Source organism: Peromyscus eremicus, chromosome 1, assembly GCF_949786415.1.
Source record: "Peromyscus eremicus chromosome 1, PerEre_H2_v1, whole genome shotgun sequence".
Taxonomy (NCBI): Eukaryota; Metazoa; Chordata; class Mammalia; order Rodentia; family Cricetidae; genus Peromyscus; species Peromyscus eremicus.
Window position 1 is genome coordinate 114,096,667 of NC_081416.1, and position 19,308 is coordinate 114,115,974.

The 19,308-nt window shown below is 49.5% G+C and overlaps 1 protein-coding gene across 1 annotated transcript in view; it reads left to right on the top strand.

The window, feature by feature from the left end:
- The window catches only part of Arnt2 (aryl hydrocarbon receptor nuclear translocator 2), a 162,282-nt gene that overhangs the window by 127,536 nt on the left and 15,438 nt on the right, over nucleotides 1–19,308 (top strand). The window contains 7 exon segments of the mRNA XM_059271971.1: nucleotides 4,976–5,127; nucleotides 11,828–11,862; nucleotides 11,865–11,899; nucleotides 12,744–12,867; nucleotides 15,615–15,714; nucleotides 17,957–18,095; nucleotides 18,729–18,879. Of these exon segments, the coding sequence (XP_059127954.1) occupies nucleotides 4,976–5,127; nucleotides 11,828–11,862; nucleotides 11,865–11,899; nucleotides 12,744–12,867; nucleotides 15,615–15,714; nucleotides 17,957–18,095; nucleotides 18,729–18,879 (736 nt within the window).

The following is a 19,308-nucleotide window of genomic DNA, read 5'->3' on the forward strand; positions in this document are numbered from 1 at the left end:
GGTATATATGGCTGTGACTCTGTCATGGTGATGGGCCTGTCATCCTGTTTCCGGTAACTATCCAGATCCTTCTTCATGTGTTTTCCCATGGAATCCCACAAATGCTGTCCTCATGTTTTTCCTAGTGGACAATGGGACTAAGAAAGTTCTGAGTGTCATCCACCACCACTGCCGTTATGATGGAGCATATCTAAACAGAAGGAATGGGTGTGGAGGAGGAGCTTGCTCTAACTTTCTTTCTTCTGTTTGACCTCTTGGCAAACTGACTGAAAAGGGAATTCTGGGAACGGATACAGTTTCCTGGCCCCTGGGAAGGTCCGTTGACACCACACTAGACTCAGAACTTGTGTGTGTTCGATGGGCTTCCTGTCTGGGCTGTTCGGTGCTTTTGTTTAAAACCAGAGTTCAAGGGCTGACTCAGCTTTCTCAAGAACAAACCACTTCCCTTTATCAACACTGGTCCCCTTCATTGTTGGTGGCTAGTGCCCAAAGAACACAAACTCGGGCCAAGTGTGGGTGTGCCTTGGGATGTCTTTATGGCTGTACAGTTGCTGCCCATGTGTCTTGGACCTGAGCCAGGGCTTCCCCCTCTATTGCCACAGCCTTGGTTTCCCTTTCACTAACATCCACGAGGTAGCTGATCTCAATACATGTTATTGAAGCTGCCTACCAGGGTGAGAGGAGATGTTCAACTCCTCTTTCTTTTCAAAGCTGCTGGGTTCTTGTGGCATCTGTGGTTTACACAGCCAACTGTGACACAGTAGAGAGTGGAGCCCAGGTGAGATGTGAGTAGATGCCCTGGAAGCCCTGGTCTTGCTGTCGTGACCCGGGGCAGGGTGGATGGCAGGTGATGGTGATAATGGTGACCGTTTGTGGTCATCACTGATGTTGATGGTGACGATTGTAATGGTAGTGGTGGTGATAATGATAATAATGGTGGTGACTATGATGCTGTGGATGGTCAGGCCAGTCATGGCTTTGCCTGTGATAATCATAAATGATGATGATGGTGATGTGGTGGTGATTGTGATAATGATGGTGATGGCAATAATTGTGGTGATGATAACGGTGATAGTAGTGATTGTGGTGGTGGTGGTGGTGATGATGGTGATAGCAATGATTGTAATGGTGATAGTAATGATTACGATGCTAATGATGATGGTGATGGTAATTAGTGTGATGATATTGACAACTGATTGTGAGGTGATAGTAATGATTGTAAGGGTGAGGACTGTAATAGTGATGATGGTAGTGAGGGTGATAATGGTGGTAGTTATTGTGGTATTATCAATAAGAATGGTCCCCATCGGCTCATATAGTCATTAGGGAGTGGTGCTACTTGACATGGGTTAGGAGGTGTGTCCTTGTTGGAGGAGGTGTGGCCTATTGGAAGAAGTATGTCACTGGGGGTGGCCTTTGGGGTTTCAAATGCTCAAGCCAGGCCCAGTGTCTCTCTCTCTCAATCTCTCTCTCTCTCTCTCTCTCTCTCTCTCTCTCTCTCTCTCTCTCTCTCTCTGCCTGCTGCCTGCTGATCCAAAGGTAGAACTCTCAGCTACTCTCTAGCACCATGTCTGCTTACTTGCCACCATGCTTCATGCAAAGATGATAATGGACTGAACCTCTAAACTGTAAGCTAGCCCCAATTAAGTGTTGTCCTTTGTAAGAGTTGCCGTGGTAAGGGTATCTCTTTGCAGCAACAGAGCATTTACTAGTCAGTAATGATGATGATGATTAAAGTGATGGGAATGATTGTAATGGTGATATATAATGATAATACATAGCGATGATGATGATGATGATGATGATGATTTCCATGAAAGCCGTTTTCATGAAGAGCCAAACTAAGCTAGGTCTTATTATCTTTGCGGTCTCTTGTATTACCAGCCCCACACTTGAGTGAAGCACAGCAGGACGCATCACTCTGGACTTAGACCTGGCTCCTGTTACCAGCCCTGCTTACATACATAGTTCAATCCCCATCACTTCTCAGCTTCCCTGCCTGTACGTGATTGTCCTGCTGTGCTTTCCGCAAGGAGAGCCAACAACCTCATTTGCCAGCATCATGCCTACCCTCCAACTCTTCCACAAACTTCATTTCCCTTCTGGAACCCTTCATTCAGGTCAGGACCTAAACACTAGGTCACAACTCCTAGCCCTTTTGGTGAGCCCCTGACATTTGATCGTGGGTTTGTAGCAGAATCTGTGGTTATATTTGTCTACACATCTCTCCAGCCCCTGCTGGGTGACAGGTACTTGGGAACAGAATGTTCACTGTGGCAGTGGGGACTCTATACCGGGTATTAAGGTCAGTAAACCAAGGATTCAGACCATGCTTTTCCCTAGCTATGGTTACAAAGCCGCAGCAGGTGTCTGTCAGCTCTGAAGCTCATGTCCTTAATACACATTATACTGCTGTGAGGACTCATGGCTGAAGGGGCAGGACTGGCAGCCCCCTTCCTCTTTTCTCTGCCCTCAGCCCCATAGCCCAGCTTTGTACACAGGCAAGGTCTGCTGCTGGTCTGTGAGACACCATGAAAAATTCTCACGCCCCCTCAGGTCTTTCTGTTGGAAGAAACAGAAAGCATACACCCTCCACACTCAGGACAGAGGACAGGCAGAGGTCTATATATGCTGTAGGTACCAAGGGAGCCCTCAGGCTTCTGACCTAAGAGGATGTGGCTTTGACTTGTGGCTCCTGTGAGGGAAGAGGCATGTCTCTGTTAGGAGGCAGTGGTGGTTTGAATAAGAATGCCTCCCATAGACCCATATATGTGAATGCTTAGTGATCAGGGAGTGGTACTATTTGAGAAGGATTAGGAGGTGTGACCTTGTTAGAAGTGTGCCACTGGGTGTCTTAGGGTTTTTGATTACTGTGAAGAGACACTGTGACCACAGCAACTCTTATAAAGGAAAAACATTTAATTGGGGTGGCTTACATTTTCAGAAGTTTAGTCCATTATCATCTTGGGGCAACATGGTGGCATGCAGGCAGACATGGTGCTGGAGAAGTAGCTGAGAGTCCTACATCTAAACTTATGGGCAACAGGAAGTGGTCTGTCTTACTGGGTATAGCTTGAGCGTGGGAGACCCCAAAGCCTACCCCCACACTTCCTCCAACAAAGCCACACCTACTCCAATGAGACCACACCTACTCCAAAAGGCCACTCCTCCCATTAATGCCACTCCCTTTGGGGGCCATTTTCTTTCAAATCACCACATTGGGGGTGGGCTTTGAGGTTTCAAAAGCCCCAATCTCTCTCTCTCTCTCTCTCTCTCTCTCTCTCTCTCTCTCTCTCTCTCTCTCTCTCCCCCCCCCCCTCTGCTTACAGATCAGGATGTAACTCTCAGATACTTCTCCAGCACCATGTCTATCTGCTGCCATGCTCTCTGCCATGATGATAATGCATTAAACCTCTGAAACTATAAGCAAGTTCCTTACATGTGCCTTACCAGGTCCCATCGTGTCTCTTCACAGCAGTGGAACAGTGACTAAGACAGGGGCCAACTGTCTATGAGGCCGCATCCTCTGAGTGGGCCAGATTCACCTCACCCCCAGTCATCCTCCTTCTGCCTCTTCCAGCTTTCTATCTGGTTTTGCGATCACTTGTATATTCCCTAAGAGGGTCTTGTCTGGTACTCTGCAGTGTGTCTGTGCCTGGTTTTCTCCAGGGACAGTGTGAGAGAAGTCACTTAGCCGCTTCTGCTCCAGTCTGAGATGACCAGGGCCATGAAGCCAGCTTGTGAGGTGTGCTATAAGCGCTACTCTGTGCCAGGCACTGGGCTGGGCTGTGTGAGCCTCCGATCACCATGTCCCCAGGCTTTGTACAGTATGACAGAGACTGCAAACTCCCAATGGGAAGCAGGATGGCAACACAGTGAAATGAGGAGGAGTCTGGCCTTGCCTGGCTCTAGAATCTAGCCCTGCTCTTGTCAACAGTCCATCTGTGATCACACTCAGGAAGACTGAAGACCTACATTCCCGGGACCTGAGGCTGTGCACGCCTACAGAAAGGACTTCTGCTTGCTTTATCTTGTCCTTGGGGACAATCACATCCAGGCGAAGTCTGATAGTCATTTCTATAGCTTCTCTATCTCCCACTTCTTTCTCTTCTGTGAGACCAACACCTGGGTGCTTGCAGCTGCCAGTGGGCGGCTGTCTTTGCATACCTTGTATTGTATGAGTGAACAGAGGGAAAAAAAAAAAAAAGCAAGCTGTCCCCCGAGAGATAAGCTTGTAACTTGGACATAAGATCATAGTTCCTGTCCCCTTTTGCAACCAGAGCTATCTGGTCTTGGAGAACTTAATAAATTTCTTGGCATCCTGGTACTATGTAAATAGTGAAGCCACCTTTCCAGAACCTTGCTGGGCTGCACTACAGGGTGTCCGTGAAAGTACGTTGGAGACCATGCTGCAACATGAAAGTAGCGGCAGATCGATACATACACATAAATAATGCATGCAGATTTACCATTCTACGTCACCTCCTTCCTGAGAGTTTATTTGGTCCATTTCACAGTGTCAAACAGAGGTTAAAATCTTAGGTGAATTAAATCCATCTAAGAAGTAAGTCCATGATGCATTATTGCTGCACACTTCGGTGAGACAGTTACGCCAAGCAGTACTAGCCCCCAGCCCCAGCGATGCCCAAGGCAAAGAAAGAAAGACAGAAATACGACTCTTATGGTGTGCTCGCCATCTGATTTGTATCCACGAAATTGGAAGCATTGACTGTTGCTGGTCTCTCAGTGACAGAATGACCCCAGGGCAGTGCCCTCCCTGTTTCGAAGGGAAGCAGATGGAGGTGGGAGCTTAGCATCTGCCTGTCACTCTTACTCTCACAGCCCCCCCCCCTTACTGTTGTTGGTGGCAGCACCCTGTCCCGAGGTCCTGCTGGCCTTCTCAGCAGCCGGCCACACTGCCTTGCCATTCCCTCTTCCTCCTCCTGCTGACTTCCTTGTCTAAATGTTTTTGCAGGTGGTTAAGCTGAAGGGCCAAGTGCTGTCGGTCATGTATCGGTTCCGCACCAAGAACCGGGAGTGGCTGTTGATCCGTACCAGCAGCTTCACCTTCCAGAACCCCTATTCCGATGAGATCGAGTACGTCATCTGCACCAACACCAATGTCAAGTACGTGCACAGCCTTCTCTTCTGCTGATTATTCACATATGAGTCGCGTCCTCAACTGCTTTGCTTGAGGCTCCCTTCTTCCCACAGGCTCTAACTGCAGTCCAAAAACCCTACAGGGTGAAGGAGGAAGAAAAGGGGAGACTCTAGGTTCCTGTTACTGTGGGGTGCATGCATCCCCTCCACGTTCAGGTCAGGGTACCGCAGTCTGCATTCCGTTCTTCTCCCTCTGACACCAAGCCAGGCAGAGAAGAGGTCTGCCAGTGCCCACCTCCACATCCCATTGTGCTAGCCGCTCCTGGTCCTGCTGAAGCTAGTGGGTGGAAGAAGGAGACTGGGCTTCTTGAAGTTCTGGCCAAGGTCAGGCAGCCTGTTGTAGCACCTAACACTACCACCTAAGCCTGGAAGTACCCCCCTCGCTGTTCCCAGCCCAGGACCCCTGCTTTTACACACATTCCATGTCCGTGGAGTTGGCAGATAGACCTGAGTTCTCCCTTGGCCCTGCTGGTTCCTGGCTTTGTGATCTCAAGTAAGTCCACTTCCTCTTCTGTGACCTGGAGTCATGGCCCTCTTCCCTGTGTGTGTATGGGCATGTGCCTGCATGTGGAAGCCAGGGGTTGACATCTGAAGTCTTCCTCAGTTGCTCCATCTTACCTTTTGAGATCGAGTCTTTCACTGGACGTGGAGCTCTCAGGTTTGGCCAGGCTCTGACTCTGCTCCCCAGTGCTGGATCACATGAGCACTGCTGAGCCTGGATTATTTACATGCATACTGGGGCTCCAACACAGCTTGTCATGCCTTACTGACTATGTCACCGCCCCCCAACCCACGGCCCCTCCTTTCTGGAGTTAAGCTCACGTCTGTGGGACAGACTTGTGGACACAGCGCCTCCAATATGCTATAGCGAGCATGCGTCTTCACATCAAATGTGGAGGAAATACAGAAGAAGGCTGATTTCAGATGCTTCCATTTACACTATTTTGAGACTTTTTTTTTTTCTTTTGAGGCAGGGTCTTTTTAGCCCTGGCTAACCTAGAACTCACTATATAGACAAAGCTGGCCTGGAAGTTTCAGAAGTCTACCTGCCTCTCCATTTTCTGCAGTTTGACTTTACTGTTGTGGAAGTGATGGACATTTAATGGAAACCACACTTGGGACTCGAATCTGCTCCCTCCCTGTGCTAGACGAAGCTCACAGGATGCCAAGCCGTGGCGGTGAGCAGCAGCTCCACTTAGCTCCACATCCATGAGAGAAAACAGCCACCACTCTATGTGTGTTGCTAAGCTTGAGGCCATGAGTTCGGGACCCAGGTGCTTTTGTGGTTTGCAATACCACACACTTACGCTAGGTTCATCATGTGTAACCCTGGTGTGACCTAGGAGACATCTGTACCCAGCAAGGAACTAATGCATGCAAACATGTGGACACAAAGGTGTCCTAGTGAGTTATAGCACATGGAAGCCATGTCTAGGGTAACAAAGAATATGGAATGAGGCTGGCATACTGCCCTTGTGTCTGCCACTCATGGTCACTGGACCCCCCAACCTCTGTCTCCCAGGTGCAGTCAGGGCTGGTCCTGAGCCCATGGCCTTCTTGTTGCCATCTCCTTGGCACCAGGCGATCCTTCTAGGGACCTGCCCTGCCCCTCCATCATTCGTTCCCACCAGGCCCCTTCTGGAGCACATAACTCTTGCTCCCAGGTACTTTTCCCTCAACTGTCTGCTGGACCAGCTCTCACTCTAGACATCTTCTACCTTTGTGTACTTGGTACAACTGGATTCTTCTTCTACCCCATCTGCTGGTCAAACCTGTAAATGGAACAGGAGAAATCGGAGAAGCCATCGATCCAGATGGGCACAAAGATGATCTTATCTCCGTTTTCTGTCTTGGGTTTTGGGTCAAACTGAGGGTGTTCCATTTCCCCCCATCAATGCCACAATGTGGAAGAGGGGTGCTCCTTACCTAGGGACCAGGGAGGCACCCCTGAGTGCCACACCCATATCTGATCCTAGATCTGATGAAAATAAGGAAGGTTGAGAAATGGCAGCAGAGCCAAATGCATGGGGCCAGGGAAGCCCTGACTGCTACTTGTGTTCAAGGTCTAGAGGCCTATGAGTGGGCTTCTTGGGTGCTCACAAACTGGGGCTGCCAGGTCCTTGCCAAGGAGAGAGATAAGAAGGACAGTGCCAGCACTGACATGCTTAGCATCTGTGCAAGCCAGGTCTCTGCCCTTAGCTTGTCTCTCCCAATATGGCTTCACACCTGCCAATTCAGGCTGCCTAGCCAAGAAGTCATGGAAACAGACAAACGTACCAACTACTCAGAGTCCTGGACACTAGTCTAGAATCTTAGCCCTGTGGATGCCAACAGGTTGGTTGGTTCTTAGGGAAAGCCACCTCCTCTCTGGATTCTGCCTCCTCCTCTGCCCTGCATCCCTCTCTGTTCCTTCATAACACGTGGTTGTGTACACAGGTCTATACACAGCAGGGGCCCTGAGGCTGCCTGCTCCCTGTGGGTGAGGCTGTTTTCTGGGCATTGGGGGTCATCTGTGCCACACTGTCAACCCTAAATCCTCCCTGTTGGTGAAGCTGATTTTCCATCATGTCAGTCACCCCATCTACAGTAAGAGCTCTGAGTCTTGGCTGGGCACCCAGGAGCTTTCTAGATTTGGATGAGAAGAGCAGACTGATACTCCTTGTTGGGGGAGGTTTGGCACCTTTAAGTTTTTCATCATTATTCTCTTCTGGTCTTTGTTAACTTTCTGCTGTCAGAGTCACATGTGTGGTCACAACTAATGAAGCTGATACTCCCTGATCCCCATGACCGGACATGGCCTGTACCAGTCAAGATGCATGTGTTACCGTTCTTGTTCTTAAGGGGGAATCCGGTCTCAGGAAGCCTAAGGCTTGGGCTTCAGAACTGTGAGAACATGGGTAGGGGCAGACAGGAGACAGTGGACCAATACAGAGGAAGAAGAGGGCAAACCAGTCCCCAGGGCCTGGGGAAACACCCCCAAGAGGCCTGGAAGCAAAGTCAGTCTCCTCTGCAAGCCAGCTCCAGCTAAAAGGGTTGGCCTTCTTTCTGAAAGCCAGGCAGTGTTGAAAAGACAGAAAAGCGTTTTGTTCAGGGGTGGCCCATCCTGCTGCCTCAGGCCAGTCATTCTCAGCCGTTCGTGGAGGTCGTGCAGATCAGAAAGCCCCTGAGATACCTGCAGCAGCTGCTCCGGCTTCCGTGTCTAAGCCAGGTGTTCGGTGGCCAGGCTGAAAAGCTCCCTGTGGACGGTAGAGGGCAGTGCTGGCCACGCGTGTGCACAGCCGACCTTTCTTGAATTTGTGAGGTCAGCTGTACCAGCAGGAGGCCGGCTAGTTAGGAAAGATCCTCCAGTGCCCCCTGCTTGGTGGGAGGAGAGGGGAGTTGCTTGCTCAGTAGCCCTCAGCCAGAGAGCATCCAAAAGCAACTTCCTGAAGAAGTGAAGCAAGCATTGGGTGTTTAGCATCTGTGCTAAGCTGCTGAAAAAGGCTCTTTGTCACCTCTGACTGCTTCCTGTTCCCTCCACGCAGATGGGAGCCCAGAAAAACAGGCTGATGCAACACACTGGGTGCACATCTGAGCTCTGCCAGCTCTTGGTGTTAGGGAACTGATACTCTGAGAGACCAGCTGTGGGCTGACTGGGTGCCAGCCGTGGGCTGACTGGGTGCCAGTCATGTCCATCTTTTCACATTTGCTCAGCCTGGCCTATATAGACTTTCATATCCTCCCTCTCTTCAGGGGACTGACATGCAATTGTCCCTGGGCCAAGCCTCTGTTGTTAAAATAGCACTAGTCTGAGGCTGTCTTGGGTTTTCGTGACACAAGTTCCTGGTGTGTGTGTGTACATGCACATGTACACGTGTGCACCCTTGTGTGTTATATGCATGGGTGCAGATGTATAGGTCCATGTGGGGGCTGGGCTGCATTATGTGTGCATGAATGCACATACCTGTGTGAGTACAGACACAGGTTCTTAAAGTCCCACCATGCCCAAAGTCCAGCTGGTCCATGCTCACGCATACTCAGTGATAGTTAGTTGTGGTTGACTGCTTGGTAGTAGGTGGAAATTGTGAAGGAATGGATGTAGAAGATTGTAGGTAATCCCTGCAGAATTTAGAGTAGCCCCACAGCCTAAGGAGCATGCCCAGGAGGCAGCCTTGAGTGAGTTCTGGAAGCAAAGGCATCATCCTGGTCTGTCTTTCTGCAAACCAGGCAACAACTTGAAGCCAGTGAGGGCTGAGACTCTTCTAGTCACAGGCTCCAAACCCAGGGAGTGTCTTGGTCCCTGCCTCTCCATCCCCTCAGAGGAGAGCCTGAGACTGAGAGCTGCAGGTGCTGCTTGAGACCCTAGCACCATTCCTCCTCTGCCTGGGAGGAGGTCTTGGTGACCTCTCAGGTGATGGTCACCTTCATCAGGCTGCTGTTGAGCCAACCCACAAGGCCAAGGGGCAATTTCTCTAAACGGATACAGAGTCATACCATTTCCTACCCTGATCAAGTCAATGCCAAGTGTCCAGAGTCCCCCAGGAGCCCTGGGATGTGGAGGTGTTTGTTCTGGCCTGGGCAGAGGGGAAAATCCAAGGTCCACAGCCCTGCAGAACTGAATTTGAATCCTTTCTGTGCCACATTCTATCTGGGAACACCACTTAAACTCGCCGAGCCTCATCTCCTTTATCTGATAATTGATTGTCTTATATTGTAAAGATGTAAAGTGTTGGCCAAGTACTGGTGATCTGTCTTCCGTTCAGATATGAGCAGCCTGCCAATGAGCCATCATGCTTCCCCAAGATGCAGGGAACAGGAAACAAAGCAGATAATGGAGTGAGAACAAGGAAGGACAGTGATGCTTCTTTTATAGTTATGATTATATTGATTCTTTTAAAAAAAAATAAGAAAGGGTCTCATGTTGCCTGGGCTGGCCTTGAATATAACCTTGAACTACTGATTTTCCTACCTCATATCCCTTGTGCTGAGATTACAGGCATGGGTAACCATGACTCTCTTTATGTGGTACAGGGAATTAAACCCACAGTTTCATGCATGCTAGGGACGTGCCCTACCAACCCTGTTACATCCTAACCCTCTTTTTACATTTTTTTGAAATCTCTATTTGTTTTGAGTATTATTCTTGGTGCTCTGCTTTGTTGATGTGGGAAGCATAGGCTTCCACTGCCTGGTGGGACATCACATGCTCCTGATTCCATCCCTGCCTTTGCTCCCGGGCTCTTGGACCACAGTGAGAGGGCAAATCCTTCACTCCTGTAGAGGCTCAGTCTTCTCAACTGTCCTTCCATGGAGACCCAGCTCCACCAGAGCAGGAATCCGGGGTTTATGAATCATCAGAACTGGACGTGGGTATGGTGCTTTCCTTTGCCTTGGCATAGTACACTGAATGAACTTTTGAGTTTGATTCCAAAGCAGCTGCTCAGCAGGTTCTCCAGCAGAGCCTCATCTCTGGGGTATCTAGAACTGAGTTTTCTTAAACTCTATCTTGTTTGTGGCATCTGGGTTAAGGACTGTTCTCTGAAAGCAATCCAGTCTCCTTACTTTAAAACTTGAAGCTTCTCCCTACATTAAAATTTGAAGGTGCTGGGTGTTTTCCAGCACCCCAATAGGACAGCCTGGCAGAGTAGGAAGAGCCTGGTAGAGTAGGAGGAGCCTGGCAGAGTGGGAGGAGCCTGACTGTGTGGGTGGAGCCTAGCAGAGTAGGAGGAGCCAACCAAATTGGAATCATCTCTGAAGTCAGATCCTGCTCTGCTGTAACAGAACATCTCTGACCTAACTGCAGCCTTCAACTCCGGCTTCTTGATTTTAGCATGTGGATGAAATAACCACCATGAAAATCCAGTATGAGGCATGAATAAGAAGATGTACATCCTGATGGCAGGTGTGCACACTGCAGCCAGCAGCTTTGCTAAGTGCTAAACCAACCGCTTTCCTGGATTTTGCTTTTAAAACAATTTCAGTACTGTATTTTTTTACCCTGCATGATACAGAAGTCATTAGATGATGCTTATTGTTTGAGCCAGGCTTGGTGGCGCCTGTCTATCCTCCTAGAAATAGAGAGGCTGAAGCAGGAGGGTCAAGAATTCCAGACCAGTCCAGGGTGCATAGCAGGACCCTGTCTCAGAAATACAATTTGAAGGCTGAGAACCTGAGTTTGGGTCCCCAGCGTCCATGTAAACAGCTTATCATAACCCTGAAGCTCCTGGGGTGCAGAAATGTGGAAGCCTGGAGCTCATTGGCCAGCCATTCTAGCCAATTGGGGAGCTCTGGGTTCAGTGATAAGGTGGAAACCAATCAAGAAGGACTCCTGATGCCAACCTCTGGTTTCTACATGCACATGCACACACCCACAGATCTCTCTCTCTCTTTCTCTTTCTTTCTCTCTCTCTCTCTCTCTCTCTCTCTCTCTCTCTCTCTCTCTCTCTCACACACACACACACACACACACACACACACACACACACACACTTTACCTTACCTTTTCAACAGCTCATGCAGAAGTCTAAACCTGAAACACAGGGGTTGGAGTAAAATAAGTGTAAAAAGCCTTTCAGCGATCGGTTGAGCATGGGCTACGTGGTGACTTTGAGGAGCGTGATTTCTGCCTCGGCCCCATTGCCTCTCACCCTTCTGTTCCTCACACCTGTGTTGCCTTGCTGTTTCGCAGGCAGCTTCAGCAGCAGCAGGCAGAACTGGAGGTGCACAGCGAGATGGCCTGTCGTCCTATGACTTATCTCAGGTGATTTCTGGGAAATCCTTTCCTGTCTGCCACTCAGAGGACAGAAGACTAATCTCATCCCAGAATCCCCACTCTAAACTAAACTAAATTAAAACTGAACTCACTCCCCACATCCCAAGGCCCTCTGTCCCATCCAACCTCAGGGGTACTAATAGTATTCAGTCCCTGGTACCCATTGAGGCTCTGCCTTCCTGAAGGGAGTCACATGGAGCAGAAAGTAGGCAGAGAGCAGGTGGGGCGCCATGGTCAGCCAACACTGAGTGTCTTTAGGGGACAGAGGGAAATTCCAGTGTGGGCCTCAGCCTCACACGTGCAGAAGCCAGCAAAGTCAGGCTCTGACTGTGTTCTCTGGCTTCCTAGCCATCTCTCTCACCTCTGCTCCCATGCCTGTCCTGGTTTAATGCTTCCCTTCCTGACATACTCTGGGTCTCTCCTTCTCTTTGCTCATCTCCTCTCGGCCCTCTTCCCTCCTCCTGTCCTTGTTCCCACTTCTGACAGCTGGCCGTCAGAGAAACTGACATGCGTCAGTATCTGACCTCATTCCCAAATTAGCCTTTAGGTTCTCTTCCTGATGTCTATAGTAGGTTGGTTCTTTTTCATTTATCTCTAAGAAAGCAGTCCCTGGGACCCTGGCATTCTTCCTGTAGCCAACCCCTAGTTCACTCCTCCCAACCCAGGTGCCTGGATCTTCATGGATAAGCTCCCAACCTTGCAAGAATAGTCAAGTCTTGAAACATGAGCTCTTCCACCCAAAGGGACTATGCAGGGGGGACAGCATGTGACTCTTGGGAAGTATCCTCTGTGCCTTATGTGTGGGTTGTCATTGTGTTTTATGTGCCAACAGGTCCCTGTACCCAACCTACCTGCCGGTGTTCACGAGGCAGGGAAGTCCGTGGAAAAGGCAGATGCAATCTTCTCCCAAGAGAGAGACCCTCGTTTTGCTGAGATGTTTGCAGGCATCAGTGCGTGTAAGTGGCAGACAGTGCTAAGCCATGAGGCTGTAGGGTTACAGCTGCTCTCAGACCATCTGGAGGTAGCCACCCTAGAGATAGGGGCAGGAAGGGTGACTTTTGTGTAACTGCCACAGGACATAAGAAGAACCCTGTACAGGAGTCAGGGCAGAGTCTCTGTACTCCTGTCCTGGCCTCTTACTTCCTGATCACCTGTGACACTCAGCTTCAAGCTGTAGCATCTCATCTTTACAATGTAAAGGGTCAGAGCAAATGAATCCATTACACAATGCCTTAGTTACTGGTCAGACTTTGTTACTGTAACAAAATACCCACGGAAACAACTTAGAGGAAAAGAGGGTTGTTTTGACTCTCAATTAGAAAAGAGATTTAGAAAAATCACAAAAACTTCAGGAGAAAAGTAAAGTAAGATGGCAAGAAAACATGAGTACCGAGAGTGATAAGTCAAGATGATAGTCAAGGACTATAGATCAATAACCCCCAATTAATATGCTGTCAAAATTCAACATAATCAAAGTGAGATGAACTAGTGAGCCCTCAGGAGCAAGTGATGAAGATACTTTCGAACCAAGCAGGGAAGTAGAGTGGCAGTGTCACCAGAGAAAGACTTCAGAATGTCCCTGTGGGCAGAGGCCATACAGCCTGAGCTGACTGTAAATCTCATGAACTTTGAAACACAGAAGAGCCAAAATAATCACAAACACAGGAAGAAACTGATAAAAAAAAAAAAAAAAAAAAAAAAAACAAAGTAAGTAGAATTCAGAATGCCTTTTCTCAATTTTGACAAATCAGGTAGATGAAAATAATAAAACAGGGAAAGATTTAGAAGACTAAATAATATATATATGATGTACATATATATGATTGTATGTGTACATATATAAACATGTATAGGTACATGTATAAGTGCTGTACCCTACCAAAGTCCCAGAGCATAGAAGAACCATGTGTTTATTATTCACCACCAAAACACATGAGAAAAAAGTAACTTGTATAAAGTCATGCTTTTTGTAGTGGTAGTTGGCTTGGCTGCCTGTCTGTCACTTGTTTTGTGTAGTGCTGGAGAATGGACGTGCTAGGCAAGAGCTCTACCACTAAGCTACACCTCTAGCCTTCGTGAATTTTTTGTAGATGAGACGGTGGCCTGAGTCGTCTTTACCCTGTACGTTTTAGCCTTGTCTCCTCCCTCCTCAAGTCTTGCTCTTCGTGCGCCACCCTCGAGGTCTTGTGATTAGGCTGCAGATTGAAGTCCTGCCCCTTAAGGATGTCCCATAGTTCCACTCTGACAATGTCTTTATTTAGAGCCCTACACAGAGATGGGAATATGATATTTGGCTCCTGGGTGGTCGCCCAGCCCCAGGGCCATAGCTTGATCATCTACAGCCCATTACTGCTCACACCTACCTGGCAAGCTGGGCTCAGAGAGGGTGCACATGCTGCATAGTCACTGCTGTGCATCCAGCCTTGATTTCCTTCCTCTCAGTGTCTGGAGAGTGATTGCATAATTGAGACATGTAGACATCATGATACTATAGGGCAGTGGTTCTCGGCCTTCCTAATGCTGTGACCCTTTAATACAGTTCCTTGTGTTGTGGTGACCCCAGCCGTAAAATTATTTCATTGCTACTTTGTAACAGTGGTTTTGCTAGTGTTATGAATTGTAATGTAAGTATTTGATATGCAGGATATCAGATATTTAATGTAATGTAAGTATCTGATAAGCAAACCCTGTGGAGATCGCGAACCACTGCTCTAGGGCCACAGGTGATGCACCATGGAGCCGAGGGAGGGGTGCACTCTTGTTGACACTTTGCTGTCTAGAGGCTGCATCCATTCCCACTCACTCACTCCTGCTTTCCATATCACCACGAAGAGCACCTTCATTCTTAGTGAGATCTAGACAGCCTGGCTGTGACTGGAGCCCAGTCCTCTCAGCCTTTCTCTGCAGATGACATGCTCGAGCAGTCTTCTCACCTTTCTGGGGCAGAACAGTGGTCTTGGTGACTCATCCTAGCCTGGGTCTGACTGTTCCCTGTCTCAGGAGATGTTCAGTCTGAGACCCTAGTAGAAAGCCAGGCAACACCATCCAGCTGTTCCCAGTCAGTCTGAGGTGCCCCTCAGCACCTGCTGATCAGGTCAGGGAAGGGGCACTGGCCTGGGATTCGAGTTGGGTCCTCCCTTGGTGTCCTGTGACCTGGGACAAGCAGTGCCTCAGTTTCTTCATCTGTAAAAGTGAAAGCAAATGTGTCAGCCATTTGTGTCCCAGCACTGTCCTCAGGAAACATTTTACTTATGTTAACACACAGAATCCCCACCACAGCCCCGTGAAGTAGACACTGCAGTTGTCGTCTTCTTTCAGCTGGAGAAACTGAGGCAAGGGCATGTTCAAAGAGTATCCCAGGTGACAGCTGTAATACATGGCAGAGCTGAGTCCCAAGGTGAGGCAGCTGAGGTTACCCTGGGTGTCCTCACCTCTGTTCACATTCCCTATGGTGTACCCCTCCATGACACTGGAAGGACTGAATGCGGTAGTGCCTTCTCCACTCTCAAGGGCTTGCCTTCAAGCAGCCAGGCTAGCCTGGGAGTCAGGAGAGACCACCTAAGAGGGGCCATGTAAAGGGGAGGAGACTGTCCTCTGTGGACCTCCTAAGTTCCCATGCCATGCCCTGTTCTGGGGTGCCCCTGCATGACCTGCAGCAGAAAGATGGGGGGACCTTCACATGCAACTCCTATGGTTTTCCTAGCGGAGAAGAAGATGATGAGCTCAGCATCAGCATCAAGCAGCCAGCAGATCTACTCCCAAGGAAGTCCGTTCCCTGCTGGGCACTCGGGCAAGGCCTTCAGGTAGGTGCCAGGGAGGGGAATGGTAGGAAGAAAAGCCTGAGTGTCAGCATTGGCTCTGGGAGCTGAACAGGAACCAGCCATGCCTCTGCTGTGGGCATCCATGGAGCCAGGATGGGGACTCTGGACTCCTGGCTCTGCTCCATCAGCCCCTCCATAGCCACTGGGTATCTATGATCCTGCAGGGGAAAAAAGAAGGGAGATGGTCTGTAGCCAAGATCCAGGTAAGGCCTAGTTGAGAAAGTTAGAACTGCCCTTTTCTCTGGTTTGTTGAGGCCATGGCCAAGTGCAAGGAGAAAAGATGATCTGTCGTACCTGAGCTTCAGCCTCAAGGACCATTCAAGGCACCAAGCCAAGCAGGGTGCCTGGCTGTTAGCATCAGGGCATGCTGTAGCTTACTCAGGAAGCTTGACATCACCACTGAGGACCAGACCTAGCTCAAGTTTCTTCTAGGAGACACAAGCATAAACCTGGGAGCACTGCCAGAGGACAGGCCAGCAATCCTTGGGGAAGGCATCCGATGTCACAGCAGCTACCCCTAAGCTCCCTAGAAGCTCCGCATACCTCAGACCCAGCAAGGTGGTGTTTCTCCTACATCCCAGTTGAGCTTGGCTCAACTCTGAGCAGGGTTTCAGGGACCTTGCAGGGACTAGGGTTGGGCAGGCAAATCCAGTGCCCCAAAACTACATTGGCCACGGCGGGATAGGAATCTCCCTTCCTTGCTATTCTAAGAACAGACTTCCTACATCAGTAGCAGGTGTGACCAGAGGCCCTAGCGAGGCTGGGCACAAGGGCCAGCACTTTGTGCCAAACAGCCCGGGCAGAGTTACAGCTGTCCCTCCTTAGCGTCCCGAGAAGGGCTGTGCAGGCTGAGGCATGTGTTCAAGAAGCACCACAAAGAACTGGAAGACGTCCTTTGAAAGAAAGGGAGCTGCAGAGGAAACATGACCGAAGTATGTAACATGTATATATGATGGTGGCACGGTGAAATCCATTACTTTGGAGCTAGGCATGGTAGCTGACATCTGTAATCCCAGCACTCCAGAGTCTGAGGCAGAAGAATACCCTGAATTCACGGTCAGGATTAATTATACCTGGTATAATTAATATAACTGATTTTAAAAAGGAAACCCAATGAAATATAAAGAAAATATCCTCTGCAGGGCATGGTGACACACATCCTTTTATGCCAGCACTTGGGTAAAAAGCTTTTTGGCAGAGGCAGGCAGATCTCTGTGAGTTCCAGGAGAGCCAGAGCTACATAGTAAGAAAGACACTGTCTCAAACAAACAAACAGGAAAACAAAAGAAAAGAAAATATCCTCTGACCTGAAACATCCATCTGGGGGAAGCGGGAAAGAGCTGCCATGTTAGGTAAACTCATTTAGGAAGACAGATATGATATTTGAACAAGCAAATTTGCTTTACAATCTGCAAGGGGTCAGAGAGCCTAGGAAAAGGTTTGACTACAATTATTAAAACTATAGTCTGTAACTCTCTTTCTTTCAAAACCCACCCCAAATCCTACAATTAGACACAGCCCACCTCACTCAGTACATTCACAGGCCCCCAGCACAGACCCAGGGAGAATGTAAGTCGGGCCTGGAGCAGCACGAGTCTCCCTCCAGCCTTTTCCATCTACAATGGGCTTCCAGTCCACATAGCCCACAAAACCCCTGAGAGGACCTGGCAGTGGAGTGAGGATGGTATCAGAGCATCCTCACCAGACATGCAGAGAGCTAGGCATTGCAATACATACTGCAGGTGCCCAATAAAGGTGCACCAAGTTAATTCATCTGAAGGCAGAAGAGGTAAACCAACAGCCACATGCCTGACTGAGCCCCTCACAGCAGCCTTCCATTCCCAGGTTTGTCTCAGTATTGAAACTGACAGCCTGCAGCCCATGTGTGGAGTCTGTAAGCTTTCCCAGTGCCCCAACGGGACAAATTAACCAGAGCACAAAGAGCAGGTAGCCTGGAGTCTGATTTGTATTCTAAGACTTGTGTCTCTTCTTGGAAGGAAGTCTTTCATAGAGATCTGGGGGTGTGCAGGGAAGGATGGTGGTGGGGAAATGCAAAAGCTGACAGGCCCTGGGGGAGAAGGAGGCTGAGAATAGAAGCCTGCAAGGACCCCTGGGCAGTGTACAAGGAAGGAGAGAGCAGGAAGGAGAGCCAGCGTAGGATCTTTTGACAGAGACTCAAGAAAGCAGGCCATTTCCTGGGAATGAACACATTTTCTTCTCCTAGCTCTTCCGTGGTCCATGTGCCTGGAGTGAATGACATTCAGTCCTCCTCCTCAACGGGCCAGAACATATCCCAGATCTCCAGGCAACTGAACCAAGGCCAGGTGGCATGGACAGGCAGCCGTCCACCCTTCCCAGGGCAGGTATGAGTAACCATGAGGCATGACCCTGAGTGCCCAGAGTGACAGAACACCCACCATCTGCTTTTTGGGGTCCCAACTCTGAGGGTAGGCTAGTGCTCCCAGCTAGAACAGCCAGCTCCTCGGGAGTCCCTGCCATCCCTGGAGCACTCTGAAAGCTGGGTCCCCAACAGTTATACCATGTCTGATCAGCACTCCTTTCCTCTCACAGCCCCCCCCTTTAAGAAAGGGAGCAAAAAGAGGTCAGGCACCCAAAGCTTTTCCAGCAAAAACAAGCGCCCCCATCACTTTGGAGCTCTGGTAGCTACTATGCCAAGAGGGCCTGTAAATTCCCAACTATGCAACAAATACTCTCAGTTCCTTGGAAGGTACTAGAATGATAGGTCTTATTCATCTGAGAGGTCTCTATAAGCTGAACTTGGTGAAGCCAGGCCATTGTAGTCCTCAAGGTAATGTTAACCAGCTCCACCCCAAGTCTCCAGGGCCAGGACACTGGCTCCTACACCATGGGCTTACCCCAGGCCAGTGAAGGTAACCAGGGCCAGCTGTTCCTCAAGGGACCTCAAGGGTGGAGCTCAGTGGGAGGCTGGTTGGTTCTGCCTCTTTCTGTCCTGACCATAGCAAATCCTACTCCAGCCCAGCAAGACACAGTCATCTGCCTTTGGGATTGGATCAAGCCACCCCTACCCGGCTGACCCTTCTTCCTACAGCCCTCTCTCCAGCCCAGCTGCCTCCTCGCCAAGTGGAAACGCCTACCCCAGTCTTGCCAACAGGACTCCAGGGTTCGGTAGGTGGGGGACAACGGAAAGAATTCCTGTTCTGAGCATCCTGTGTCCAGGAGCTGAGCCCCAGGCTGCCAGAATATAGGACAGGGCCCCAAGCTCTCAGGATATGGTGCAGGGCCCCAAAGTGTCCCAGCTTCTCTCCTATCTGGCTGTAATCAAGAGGCCTCAGGTGTCCTGAAGCATCCACCTCGACCCTGTGGTCCAACATTGCTATTTCAAGGCATGAGCATTCATCCCTGTGTCGTGATGTGACCGGACTACTAGTTTAACCCTCCATGGCCCAAGGCAGAGACTTTCACATCCCTGAAGTACAAGATTCTCCATTCTCCATTTAGAAACCCAGAGAAGTCAGGGTGGCCGGTTGGGTCAGTAAAGCCAGAGGTTCCCTTTGTGAATATTGCAAGGTGTAGTTTATGTGTTTCCCATTTAGT